Source organism: Spodoptera frugiperda, chromosome 9 (assembly GCF_023101765.2).
Source record: "Spodoptera frugiperda isolate SF20-4 chromosome 9, AGI-APGP_CSIRO_Sfru_2.0, whole genome shotgun sequence".
In the NCBI taxonomy this organism is placed as follows: Eukaryota; Metazoa; Arthropoda; class Insecta; order Lepidoptera; family Noctuidae; genus Spodoptera; species Spodoptera frugiperda.
The window spans coordinates 3891224-3906638 of record NC_064220.1 but is presented as its reverse complement, the minus strand read 5'-3'; the positions used below and the strand labels follow the sequence as shown (position 1 = coordinate 3906638).

At 37.7% G+C, this 15415-nt stretch overlaps 1 protein-coding gene across 5 annotated transcripts in view; it reads left to right on the top strand.

Annotated features, from left to right (window-relative positions):
• Positions 1–15415, top strand: part of LOC118270964 (rho GTPase-activating protein 6) — a 91991-nt gene that overhangs the window by 66594 nt on the left and 9982 nt on the right. For all 5 annotated transcript variants that reach the window (XM_050695978.1, XM_050695977.1, XM_035586812.2 and 2 more), the window contains 2 exons: positions 2406–2519; positions 13424–13557. In XM_050695978.1, the coding sequence (XP_050551935.1) occupies positions 2406–2519; positions 13424–13557 (248 nt within the window). The remainder of the gene's footprint in view (positions 1–2405; positions 2520–13423; positions 13558–15415) is intronic.

The following is a 15415-nucleotide window of genomic DNA, read 5'->3' as shown; positions in this document are numbered from 1 at the left end:
AAAACGAAAGAAAAATTAACGCCTTTCTCCTTTTTTTTTTTAAAAAAACTTTTATTCACATTAATTTATTTATTACAGGAGCCGCTTTTAAACTATATGTATAATATATTTTTTTATTTTAGGCTAGACTATAAAGAATGTGTGAAGATCTCCTCATTGTTGTAAATTACATAACATCCTAGAATGATGAGGTATTGGCATGGCGTGAGGGCTGTGACCTGCATTCCTATCAAAACAAGAGTCGTGTTCCCGCCTCGCGTTACTTGTTTGTTACACAGCTCTAGTCTCCGGGTATTTCTGGACACATGTCTGATGAGTAAGATCCTGCAGTTATTGTGTCGCTATTTACATGTTTGTGAGGTTAGGAATGTGCAGTACATATTGTGAGAGTGTTAGTTCATAATTGTTGTTTCCAATTTTATACGTGTCTGTTTCAAGTTTACCTGAGTGAATAGTGAATTTTTAGATTAATTATTAACATTGAATACCAAAATGCAGTTGTATTAGTAATAGCAACACATATTTGTATCTATTCCACAACTAATTATAGCTTTTAAGTGATAAGACCGCGTATAGTACTATCAATTTCTGAATATTTGCCTCCTTTGTGTTTTTATGGTGTACAATAAAGAGTTTTCTAATCTAATCTATTTAATCCAATTATTCATATACCTTCTTTTCTTCTTTAAAATGTTTTCCCTTATAGCAACAACAAAACTGACTCCAAAGTCATAGTTAACACAGCAATATCAGGAGATTTGACTACCCTACGACTACTCTATCTTTATATATATAATTCTTCTGTACGTGTGTATGTCACTGAACTCCTCTTAAACGACTAGACGGATTTTGATGAAACTTTTTGTGTGTGTTCAAGAGGATCTGAGAATGGTTTAGATTCACAATTTTGTCCGCTGCACAAAGTTTTTTTAATTAGTTTTTAATTTATTAGTAGTTGTTGATTTTGGAATGTTTTACATTGGATCCGACAGACGGCGCTACTATCGCAGTGTCAAATATTAATGACGTTAGATATTGTCATAACATTTGAATAACAATTTTCATCAAAAAGGTCCAGAATGTTTTAGCTTATTAAAAAAAGTTTAAAATTTTCAAATTAAAGACGTGTAGACAGGACAACGTCTGTCGGGTCCGCTAGTCTATAATATAAAAATAAGTCGGGTTTTCCTTCCTGACGCTATAACTCCAGAACGCACGAACCGATTTCCACGGTTTTGCATTCGTTGGTAAGGTTTGTGCGATCGAGCTCAGTGAGGTTATAGCAAAAAAAAACACAGGGAAATCATTGGTGGTGAAACGGTATAATTCTTTAATAAATGGTCTAGATAAATTACCAAACTCAAAATCGAGAATAAAAATTTAATTGCACAATTATTAACATAGAAAATTCCACCCTCTACCAAAAACACAATACATAGTAAATACTAAATACACCTAGTACTAAAAACACATACATTACGATTATCATTTGTTTTAATAAGATAATAGATGGGTCGCATAGTTCCACGGCAATACGTCGTTGGTGTCCCGAATTATTTTAGTCTTGGCGTCCGTCTGTACGTTGTAATTATAGACGGCTATTTATAGACAATAATCAGCTGATTACTTTCACGTCAATGTTGATAAAAACATTTGTTACATGACAAGAGTGTAGACTATTGCTGTCTCACTCTGTCTGTGTATTTGGACTTATAACAAAGTCATGCATTTTTAATATTAGGTATGTTGTGATTGACAGTTTAAAACATAGTTAACATAACGTTACGTCATATCTTTATTCCTTGAAAGCGTCGGTAGAGGTGCACAATTTATTAATATGAAATTAAGTATAATAATTAATCAATAGGCTCACCCCTATTACATGGGACTTATCTCATAAATGGTGAAAAGTGGGTGTACATTGGCATTACGTGTCGTAATGTGCACCTCTGCCTACCCCTTCTGGGATAGAAGGCGTGAAGGTATGAGTTATGAGATGAAATTAAGTTTCCACCAATGATATTTATTACTAACCATACTAGCTGACCCGACAAACTTTGTACTACCTAAATAATATTTTTCTTACCTTTTAAACCTTCCTTGGACTTCCACAAATGATTCAACACCAAAATTAGTCAAATCGGTCCAGCAGTTTTCGAGTTTTAGTAAGACTAACAAATAGTAATTAATTTTTATGTATAAGATTATAGAATAACGTTATGGAAGTTTGCTACATCAGACTTTTATTCTCTTCTTATTTCACTTAGATTATATTCACCAAATAAAAGGTCTAAAATATACCTAAACATATTTCTATCCATTGGTTCGTAACCAAAAGGCGATGTTTTAATATTTACAAAACGAATATACTACATACAATAAACCGTATCTTCTTTATTCCCCAGAGAATGCGGTGGCTGCGACGAAGCCGAAGCGTCGAGCGTACCTCCTGAAGAGGAAGGCTCTCACCACCGGCTTCTTCGACCAGAGCCGCACCAAGGACGCCGACAAGGATAAGGGTGAGTTACAGTTCTGAATATTATGTATTTTCAGGCACTTGTTTAGACTTAACAATGACAAATGGTTTAAAATTTAAAGTAAACTGTCGGGCTTACTTCTCCTTAAAATTGCGTGATAGCACATGATCTTTTAAACACCGTTAATAGTTTTATGTAGTATTAAAATAGTTTAATAAAAATATATAAAAAAAAACTGTTAAAAGTCTCACCATTTTAAAAAACCGACAAAAATCAATATTAATGCAAATAAAATTCTATTCAAATTGTTAAATTAAACGATACTGTTTATTCGATATGTTATGACGATACCATGTTAGTAAACCTACTTTAAAAGCGTAAAAATCAGCATAATATTATGTATTTGTTAAAAGTTTAAACTAACTGCTACGCTGCTACGTCACCGAACTCCGAACTCGAAAATGTAGCCCACTCTCGTAGGCATTCCGTAGCCGCCTACGCCGTAGCACGTGGCGTAGACAGGTAAACTATGTATCATGGTTATGTCAATCTATAGTTCAATGTAGTTATTTGTTATCCATTTGTTTTATCATTAGCAAATTATATGTTTATGAAGGCCTATTCTATTAAAGAAGAGTTCTTCTATTAAAGTTGTTTCCTTCAATTACCCGAGTGAAATTACGAGAATATAATATACATGTTATAAAAAAACATATTATTTAAGTCTTAAAAATGAAACTAATCTGAATATGCAGCGTTAATATTGTTAAAACATCTTTTCACCTTTGATCTGAACTTGCTGAAACAATGTAAATCGGTCCATAAATACCTGTTCAACTTATATAGTTATTTAATTGAGATTTAAACCAGAATATCGTAAAACTGGTTTGATCTAAGTTCCACTGAAATTTACAGCTTTTCAGTTCATTATTGACTTGTAAAGAAATTCTTTTGTTGGGAACTTTTATTGGTTTGCAAAGATATATAGTTTTCGCTAAAAATAAATAATTCTTGGTACAGTTTTCCATGTAGGTAATGTTAGTTTAACTTCTTATTAATCTGTTTCCTTTCCTTTTTTATCGAAATTAAAATTAGTCTTTTCTTGAATTCTTTTAGGTTTTACCATATTATTCTGACAGCCGCACTCAGAGTAATTTAATAACTACTTAAACTATTACTTGGTAACGATTATGTACCGAAGACAACTTCTAAACAATGGGTTAAATAACCACTAAATGACTCCTTGAAAATGCTTTTCTGTTCATTTCTATTACAAGGAACTCATAAAACAACTAACTAGACGCAATGCTACACTTATTGAATTCGCGCATTCTTCTAAAGTTAACAAAACACTTGAACAAAAATCCGTATGGGAACGTTTCAAAGAAGCATGTAATCGCCAAATATTTATGATACCGCTACTGTTACCGTTCTCTGTTTATCCAGACCCGGTTATTGCGAGAACGAGTCCGAAACGTTTGGTAGCAACAGGAGGTTTCTATGTTCTCTTGTGATTGTTATAAAGTGATATAATTATGTGTTATTCTACTAGTTTCGGCTAACAGCTTTCGGAATAAAAGTAATCTATGTAATATTCTATGGTAAAATCTCTTTGCGAATTTAGTTTCTACATGATAGCGTACTTACTAAGTATACATATTATGAACTCTCTCGGATAGTAATCCGATAAATAAACTCACTTTCGCATTTTACGATATTAAAAGCTAATAGTTAGTACCTGCGATGAGCATGCATGAAAAGACTGTTGATGGTGCGAAAGAGGTTTGTAAGAAAGGCGTTCCATTGTCTTTGCCTACTTCCATGGGAGCCTGGCGTGAGGTTATGTATGTACTTAGTACCTATCTTGTTTGGGCATTTACATATTAAGTGAATTCAAATAATTTCTATATATTATGCTATTATGCTAACATACGTTAGCATAATATCCAAAAAGTCCTACATTTCACCTACTTTTTAAAATATGACATCATGTAAGAGTCCAAAAATTTACACAACAGTTATGCTTTGATTACATAAATCTTTACAAATGTGTTACAATAAAGCACATCGGGAGTAGACTGTATGATATATGAGGCTAGACATTGCCCAGCACGGCTATTGTTTACCTATACTGTCGCGACACGCGCCAACTGAATCTATCTTAAAAGTCATACAGGGTAAATGTGACGTGGATTCGAAGCTAGGGTTCTGTAGTCTAGTCTTCATTAGTCCATAAAAATAGTGGAATAATTTTTATATATTACTGCATCCGGAAAGTTGGCTCCAAAAGACCAGAATTAGGTAGATACGAATCAAGACATTAACGAAAAATTCCATTCAGAATTCTACAATTTAACAGCAATATATCAGTCTATCTGAGGCTAGGCCCAACAAATAATTCAATCCGATAATAAACTTTAAATAATACTAAACAGTCACAACATTTAGAAGAAACATAACAAACACACACTCTAACAAAATTATTACACGACCGAAAAACAATTTACTATACATATTCTTATACAAAAAATACAATACAAATCCGGTAATCGTTACAACAATACAATTAACCTATTTAACTAATCTTTTACGCTATAAATTGAACCCTAAAAAGAGTATTTCAAATAGTTTTTTTTAAGAAAAACGTTCTTTTAGTGTTGTGCGATGCGGGGGCTAGAGGAGAGGTATTCAAACAATCTGAGATCGTGCCAAGATTGGGAGAGACTGTATCTCACGTATACGCGCCAATACTTCACTATCAAACTACTATCAATATACTATTCGATGATTAATGGTGTATTTTGTAATTATTTGTGTCTTAGAATTCTTGTAGTTTCCAGGTTAACTGGTCCAGAAGTTTTAGAGTCATTCGAATTGTAAATAGTTACACACTTGATTACTGACTTGAGTTACTAATCTAGAACTTAAAACTGCTTCTTAATAGTAGACAGGGTATAAAAATTAAAAATTTTATTGACTAGTCGATCAGTTAGGCAATGAAAAAATATTAAAGCCGTATTTTTTATTTTGTCATATAAGTAAATAAACAATACATAGATAAAACCGAGTTAAATCTGCGTTTTATAGGTTCATTACGTCACGTTTCCCTATAAAATGTAGTAAATCGTGACTTCATACGATATTTGAAATCAATGTATCGTCGAAAGTATTTAATTTTGTAAAAAATACGTGTGTAATGTTTTAAAATAATCTACCAAACGGGCACTAAAAAACTGGGATATTTTTATGGGCTTAAAATCATCCAATGACTTCTCTCGCCTTAATTAAGATACGGTACTCTTCTACTTGGAGTCACTAAAAGTAGAAAATAGACATGGGACCTATATATCTGTATTTTTCTTCTATTTTCTGGACCTTAGCAACAAACTTATAAGAAACGCCGTAGATAACCGACTGGCTGGAGATACAGCATCGCCTTGTACGTATGACGGCGCGAATTCCGCGAATGCTGAGCGAATAGCTGCGGCGTGGTAAAAATAGCGCAACGCTTTCTAATGTTTAGGGAAAAACAAACGGAATCACTATTGCTCAACGTTATTGTTATATTTTAGAGGTTTATTTATTTTTATTTCTCTCATTCTCGGGTTTGACCCGGTGAAAATAGGCACCGCGTCCCACGACCCGCAGGAAAAACGGTGCTCATTGCCCCCTACTAAATATTAATTTATAACTCTCCTCCTTCCTCTTCTGCTGACTTCTTGAGTATTTGAGTATTTATTTATTTATTACTATTAGTAGAATAAACATGCATTACTTTACGCTTTAGCTTAAGTGAATACATAATACAGTTAAAGTGATACAAAATATTACAATCTTTTAATCTCTCTCTCTCTCTCTCTCTCAGATATTAAAGTATTGCGTAGTCTGAAATCGTGCATATAATATTTTAATTGGCCAATAAGGGTTATTCCGGAGCTGCAGATTAAATAGCAGGTTTACCGGGGCTCCAGCTCGAAGGACAGGACTAGGAACGATGTGGTTTTTAGTCAGTAAGAGTCTGACACTCCATCTCGCCTCAACCAAGGTGGGAGAAGTCTTAGGACGAATCTCCTGCCTTAATAAAGTAGGGGGGGGGGGTCATTCAATTAATCTTGTAGCGTCCATCCAAAAACTAAATGTTACATGAAACAATGCATTTTTCGAGTACTCTTTCGGTGATTAAAATAACATGTTTTGTGAAAAGTAAAACAACGAAATCTTTAATTTTCTGAAATGTTTCGTTCCCAAAAAAAAACAATTAGAGCAACTACGCGCGTTTTTATCCCAGATTCGATTCTCAAACACGACATGTAGTAGGCGTGCTTTTTATCAGAATTTAGCTAATACGCACAGCTGTGTGCCGTCACGTAGGCGTACTGTCTGCCCCCCAGGAATTAGAGTCGTGATGTTATGAGAACATGATATGCCAACTAATCCACAGGGGTCGCTAGAGTTAAACAAATATTGTGATTTCTTACGTTTGTACAATATTTTGTAAAGCTGGGAAAATAAAGTGCTTCCAAAGTACCATTGTGAAAAGTAATAATGCATGGATTCTCGAATTGTGGAGTGCGATATGCTTACATCATCTTTCTGTGTGAATCCACTACTAAACTGTGGTATATATTCTACCAGTTCGCAAGAAGCGTCGAGTTTCCTTGTGCGAACCGCTAAGGAATGGAACTCCTTGCCGGAGTCTGTGTTTCCTACAAAATACAACTTGGGTGTCTTCAAGTCCCAAGTGAACAGGTTGCTCATAGGTAGGCGTGCTCCATTGTCGGCCACATCATCGCTTACCATCAGGCGAGAACTGAACTCCAACCCCATCCTATTAACTAAAAAAAAACTAACTTCTCTGAACTGCGGACCATCTAGCAGGTTACTGGGGCTTCGGCTCGAAAAGCAGGAGTAGGAACGGTTTTAGTACGATAAGTAGTTAGATATACTACTTCATAATATAACAACAAATTTTTATACAATTTTAATCGCCATATTATAGCAATAAAACATCCACGTGTCCTTCCCAACCAACCGTTAGTCGGCCTCAGTGTATAAAGGTGTAACAACAGCGGCTGGCGGAGTGATGCCTGCGTCTGGTTACTGTTACTGCACTGCCAGGCACGCTGGTACTGTACGCTGGTACGCTGGTACGCTGGTACGCGGGTACGCCCCACTTTTTGCAGGAAGTTTGTATAACCCCGCCATCTTGCTAATATGTTCGTCTATTTTTATTTGTAACCTTCTTTGTGTCAATAGGTAGGTGGAAACTTTTCCGTCATTTTATTTTATGCTGGTCTATGTTACTAGGTACCTATAATATAGTTAGTCCAATAGACTTTTGGGGTGTTAAGAACTATGTGTTGATTATGCCTTGAGTAATTTTTTTGCCGATGGCAAAATTCTTATTTTCCAAAACGATATACTCCACCGTATAGGAGTTCTAAATTTGGTCATACATGTTACTCTATTAAAACGGCTTTTGATCAAACCTCAAACCTAACCTATTATCTAAGAATTCCATATCATTATCACAAACCACTTAAAACATTGCAACACAAAATTCCTCACAAACCTAGACAGCAAACCACAAACAAGAACGCGAAAATCGATTAAAAGTAAAAAAAAAACAAACTGACTCATCTACGATAGAAAAATCGAACACTGGCCGCAAAAGAAAAGAAATATGAATTTGAAAATATCGTAAGCGCCAACAGTGTAGTAGAGAGTTTAAATTTAGAAACAGACTTGGTTTTGAGAAGTGTCCGTCATCGCGGGCCGCTATATTGTTTAGCCACCTACACGCATACATATTTGATAGGCCCACCGCGCTTTTTATTGCTTCTCTCGGCTTCAACCTGCAAATAGTTTTGTTTAGTTAACTTGGCCTTGGTCGATGGGAAAATTGTTGCAGATGTGTGAAAGTAGTGGCTTCGCGTGTGTGGTCTATTCAGTTTTTGAGATTTTGTGTTGCAAGCTTTTTGTTCGCGGCGTTATCTGTCTTTGAAGATTGTTCGAATACGATTTTTGTTGCGCGAAATTGCGTTTGTTTTCTCCATTATGATTATGTATAATTTGATTAATCAATAGTTATCGTTATTGTATGACACATATTATAACAGACAACAATTTCGGCGAATTTCTACGTTTCAGAATCGCTTTTTATGAGATAAGCCGGTAAACAAGCAATCGACACCGCCTATATAGACAAATACCAAAATCGTTACAAATACGTTGCCGGCCTTTTGGGGTTTAGTGATTTAAAGATTGTTGGGGATTTAAAGATTGGGGAAGGGGTTATTAGGGCTTCCGGTAACCTGACTCACACGACGTGAAACTGCCGTGGTATCACTCCGTTATGAAATGTCATAACGAAGATGAAACTCTTCTCTGAGAGACTATTTTAATATTCAACTTTAGAAACTCATTATAAAGATAGATACCACATTTTTGCAAAAAGAGTATCTGCCGTATTTGTGCCATTATCAATGACTGATGCTTAAATGGTTTTTCCACGTGTAACGTGTTATTGGAAAACCCATCACGTCACCATAATTATGAATTGTATAAGTTTATTAACTACATTATCTAGCTAAACGGTTTAAAAATATTTATATTCACACGATGCCTTGTGTGGAGGAATTTTTCCACTAACTCGACAGTACCTTTGTATGGACAACGGTACATTAAACTGTCCTTAATACATGTATTCTTAATCTTATTACTTTGTAATAATATCGAAAATTTTATGAAGATATTTATATTGACAACCTTTTGTATTTCCCGGAGCTGCGGACTACCTAGCGAGTTACAGGGGCTCCGGCTCGAAAAGCAGGAGTAGGAATGGCGTGGTTTTTAGCCAGTAAGAGTCTGACACTCCTTCTCGCCTCGCCCAAGGCGAGAGAAGTCATTGGATGATTTACCCCATCAAAAAAACCTTTTGTATTTAAAAAGTATAACTAGATATTAACTGCTTACCAAAATAGGTTTTAAAAAAGTTGGACTAAATCAAAGCCAAAGCATTTATTTCAATTAATCCTTAATTAGACACTTGAAACGTCGAATTGAATTGTCTATCAGTGAAACTAGAGGAACTCGTGATAAATAGTTTAATTTTTGATTTTGATCAAAATAGCATATTAATCTCATATATGTATGTATGTGTACAACAACTCAACATAGAAACGATCTCCTCAAATAAAACATTTTGTATGTTATTTCACGAAAATACCAATTGTATGAGGCCCATACACTCTCGTATGTAAACACTAGCTTCCTGATACCCACGGACAATGACTAACTTGTCTATTATTGTTTTGTTTTAAATAGAAAATGTTACTCATCATACAAGTATGATGGTGCGAGTGTCCATTGGCTGACCTATTCTCTGGTGTGTCTTTCATCGGAACTAAACGTTTAAAGACAAACGTAATTATATGGGACAAACTTGTTGGCGAATGTCGAACTTTGGACTTCACTGTGGCGTTGTCTTAGGCTAGATTTTCGGAGCGAATGGATAGTAATCGTTGTGTAGCTATGCAGGCATTATTTTTGAAAGAGGAAAATTATCCAATGGCTTTTCCTGCCTTAGGCGAGGCTAGAAGGACTGTCAGACTCTTACTGACTAAAAACCACCCCGTTCCTACTTCTGCTTTTCAAACCGGAGCCGCGATAACCCACTAGGCAGTCCGCAGCTCCGGGTCGGAATGTGGCATTTTCTAAAGCTAGATTTTCAAAACCGTTTTCGGAATAGATAAGTACCGTTGTGTAGCTTTGTAGGTATACTATAGCATTATTGCTAATTAATATATATTTATTATTAATATACAAAAAATCTTCACAATTACATGTTTTTACAATAACGTTAATAAGAAAATGCATACTACCGCATTATAAGGCGGTGCGTGCGCGCATGCGGACCGCTGCGGTTATGCGGCGCGTGCGCTCGGAATAGCCGCGACCTTTGTAGCAGTTGTTACCCGCCCGTCTGCGCCCGCGCTTAGCTTTATGAAGCGACTACACATCATATTAATACCTCGGTGTAAATAGCTTAGGTTAAAATTGTCGTGGCATTTAGTTCCTAGCAAATAATAGTTTTAAGTCTTTAGGGCGTGGTTCCAGTCTAAATTGATTTATATGACTGATTTTTCTAACTCAGATCTGCTGCATCAGTTGCGTTAATCAAAAAACGTACACCCAAACCATATACATATGTTTAAATTCGATTTGTTATAATTTAATATTGAAAAAAAAAACATACTGCAAAGACATTGGTACTTGCCATTGGTAGGTTTGAATTTCGCAACCTTATACATAAGAAGCTTTAAGAAAACGTGAAGTGTGACACTCTGAGAGACCTCTGAGCCACCACGACCCCCTGACATGTCTGTAGTCAATGACTTAAAATGTGAAACAAAATATCTAATGACAGACTACAATTAGCAAGTCATTATCCATTTGGCACTATTTAAGTAAATATTACTTTACTCAACAAATAGACTCGCCCCCTTTCCAAAGGAACATAACACCGTGAACAAACCCAGACACAGGTGGGTGTAGGACAATGCCCTCCACCTACCTTTTCGACTAGAATTTCCAAATAGCTATGTGTAGCAATGAGGTTTCATCACATGCACCTGGCAGGCTAGATGTTGACACACACTGGCAGGCTGCGTTGTGACACGGGAGAAGAATTGAACGTTTTGAATTTGACTAGGTTGTCAACGATGAGAAAATTTTACATTATTTGTCATTACATTTTATTGTCAGAAGAATTTTAGCTTTCGTGTAAGACACAACACATGCTAAATTGGCGCCCAACGTGGGGCCGACCATGCCCCGAACTAGGCTACGGAGGCAGACGACGGCAGACGACGAAGCTACGGAGCAGAGTCCTGTACGGGCCCCCGAACTTGTCACAGCGCCTCGTCTGACCGTGCCGGCATAATGCAGGCGGATACGACTAGGTGCCCAATAGAGACGCTGCGGTCGTTGCGCCGACGAAACGCGGTCGAAACGCCGGCGCCTCATGGCAGTCACCATCGTCACCGTCGCTGAACATCACTTCGCCAAGTGTACCGCGGGGTTCACCGGACTTCTCAAGAAGAGTTCGTCCTGGAACTTCGCCAAGTGTACCGCGGGGTTCACCGGACTTCTCAAGAAGAGTTCGTCCTGGAACTTCGCCAAGTGTACCGCGGGGTTCACCGGACTTCTCAAGAAGAGTTCGTCCTGGAACTTCGCCAAGTGTACCGCGGGGTTCACCGGACTTCTCAAGAAGAGTTCGTCCTGGAACTTCGCCAAGTGTACCGCGGGGTTCACCGGACTTCTCAAGAAGAGTTCGTCCTGGAACTTCGCCAAGTGTACCGCGGGGTTCACCGGACTTCTCAAGAAGAGTTCGTCCTGGAACTTCGCCAAGTGTACCGCGGGGTTCACCGGACTTCTCAAGATGAGTTCGTCCTGGAACTTCGCAAAGTGTACCACGAGGTTCACCGGTACTTCTCAAAAACCGGAGGTACTAGAAGCCTTCATCGACGCGGTCCAGGTATACAAGGAGTGTGCTGTGCGGACGTGAGTGACGATCACGCGCTGCGGGGACTCCCGATGCTGTTAGAGGGCGATGCCACCGTGTGGTGGCGCGGCGCCCGCAACAACGTCGCCACCTGGAAGGACGCCGTGCTCCGACTTCGCTCCATGTTGACTCCGAGACTAAGATTCGGAAGTTGTTGGGCGGGTGCGGAGCCTCGATGGACTTCACCTGTGTCCTCGTGCACTACCCGTACACAGACCCGTTTAGTGACAGCCAAGAATTCGACTTCTCATCACTATCAGACGCCGAAGCCGGCATACAAGATATCACGTGAAATGTTCAGCTAGGAACAAAAAGACAAACGTGCAGAAGTGTTTGTGTGTAGATTTAGGTCTCTAATTGTAAACGAAACCTTTCGTACTCAGAACTGACAGTAGCAGTTAGGCTTTAGGAGCGGCATTACTCCAGGGGGAGGGGACCGACGAGCGACCTATAGAGTACGCCAGTCGCCTCCTCACGTCGGCTGAAAGAAACGTAGGAGGGGTAGACCACGCAAGAACTAACCTGATCGCGGGGACGTTCGTTCAGGTTAGAGGGGAGACTGTAGCAATGAGGTTTCATCACATGCACCTGGCAGGCTAGATGTTGACACACACTGGCAGGCTGCGTTGTGACACGGGAGAAGAATTGAACGTTTTGAATTTGACTAGGTTGTCAACGATGAGAAAATTTTACATTATTTGTCATTACATTTTATTGTCAGAAGAATTTTAGCTTTCGTGTAAGACACAACACATGCTAAATATGTATTTTTAATGGAAAGAAAAGCACCTAATAAAACATTGAAAATGAAGTCAGCACATAATTGATTTATGATGTAGTTCTCTCGTCACCTGATGAGTTTCTTAATCAATAAGTAGAAGACAAGTTTTTCGATGGAAATGCTCATTGAATAAAATTTCAATAATAGAGTACCAAAGAGTAAAACGGAACCTAAATACCAGATTGTATATCATAGACAATTCAACTGCGATTTACTGATAAAACACAATAATGCTATGATTTCACTTTCTAAAACCAATTATTTAGGTAGGTATTTATTTTTAGCCGTGGTCGTCCCACTACAACGCAAAGGCCTTCTTGTTCTCCTTCCACTCCTCTCTGTGCAGAGCTTTCAGCGGCTAATCCTTATCGTAGGTGTCAAGTTCATCCCGCCATCTCCTTCTGGGCTTGTCGCGACGTCTATTGACGTAAAAAATGCATTCGGAAAATGTTCACTAGGTAGCTCATACCAGTCTGATTGAAGGGACAAGTTCCTCAGAAACAGATTCAATTTTGTATTACCTATAATTTAGATAGTAATGTCCATTTCCTGACCCATTTTTGTAACCATCATTAACTAATGGCAAATACTTTGTTCCAGAGACAACTGGCGGTAGCGTGTTTGGTGTGCCTCTGTCGCAGTGTGTGGAGAGCGAGCGAGCGTTGCGACGGCAGCAGCATGGCGGCTCTCGAGCGTCGCTCGCATCCCTTGGAGCCCTGGAGAAGGGCGATGATGTAAGTGAAATACATTCAAATGATTTGAGGAAGTCAGTGAGATAACATCAGTTTTTTTATATCTTTATTTATTTAGAGGCTTATGATTATTAAATAACAATGACAACCCCATCGTACCTCGCACATAGAGACACATACATCCTCACAATACTGAGTCACCTTGTAAGCTAAGAGAGCTGCACACACACAAATTTTGCTAGTAGGTACCTTCACTGCATGGATTGGATAAGATAACATCAGTTGCTGCCTGTAAAATGCCACCACTTATAAAAAGGAGACCATTTAAAAGTATACGCTGTACCTAACTGAAACAATGTTTGCTTTGGAATTATACATAGTATCCGTGGTTAACAATATCAATTCATACAACAATATATTAATCTTACTAAACATCTTGCTAATCAGATTATTGCACCTAGACGCGTATTAGTCAGAGTATTCTAATCTATAGAAGCGATACGAGAAAGTTCGATAACCAATCACGCCAAAAATAGAACAAAACCTAACAATAGACCGTTAGATGAATTAAAAGATGCATCAATCGATCAAGCCATAATACATTCTACTTCTATTTTCTACTGCAACCCAGTCGTCTAGGTTCAACCACCCAGTATTCATTGACCCCTAAATTTGTGCTGCAAATATTTTATTGAACCAGTAAATGTTTGAGTAGGAGCGGTTAGGACGGTCATGTTATGTTGGTCGTGTAAATGCTACTGTTCGTCATTTGAGCGCTCAGAAATAGTTTGAGAGTGTTGGCCAAGCCACGTAACGCGTGACGTCGCGGTGCACCTGGGCCTATCAGACATGCAGTTGGATTTACTAAACGGAGATGAGGAAGGGATTACTGTATCGCATAGTTTGCATGGTTAAATGATTATTCATTGCATCATTTGGTTTGTTTATATTTCTCCTATTTAACACAAGATCTGCAATAAGGAATGTGTTTCTGTTCAGTAGACTTGTTGATGCTACATCAATACAAATAGATAAAACAATTTCCCTATATATTTGTTTACAATAGATTAAATAAAATTTACTCTTTACTCTCACCAAAATGACGGAAAACGCATTCTTACTTTACAAATTTTCCGCAAATTAAAACACACTTATAATGTGTTTAATATCGCAGAGTTAAGGAACCAATGATTTAAGAAGCCATGTAATCATTAATGGATTATTTAATGGTTATAAGGAACTACCAGAAAATCCTTAAACCATAGCACAAGAACATGAAATAACGTTTGTATGAAGTAGAAAATTCGCCACGTTTAGCTGAGAACTAGCGTGAAACTATGTGGCTAATGGCTGTTACTTTGTGGGCTTATTATATTTGTGGCTTAGTCTTTAATGTTTTATGTTCGTACCACATTGACGTGGTCGCGTTACATTTACATTTTAACACAACTTTTATGTTATTGTTGTAAATCAGTTCTGAATTTGTGACAAATTGTCTACACTTTACATTGTTTGTGATTTGTGTTTTGGACTATGACGGGTAAGAAAATATATGAGGAAGTCGGAAATGATAAAGAGACTATTCATAGGTGAGGATAGAATTACATACATAAAAAGATCACGAATAAGATAAGAGCATCAAACCTTCAAGAAAAGAGTGTACTCCTGTTTAAAAGGCCAGCAACGCATCTTTTTTTATATTCTATAGGTTCACGCTTCACCACTATCTCCTGACCTGAATGGTCAGGGACGATGCGGTCGACGATAGAGCGCGCTTACCAAGAAGTAACCTATTCACTCTTGATTTAAAGATTCCAGGGTTGTAGCTTAATTGGCATCTGTTACTCCTCTGGTGTCCATCAGCGCTGATCACTTAGCATCAGATGACCCGTCTACCCGT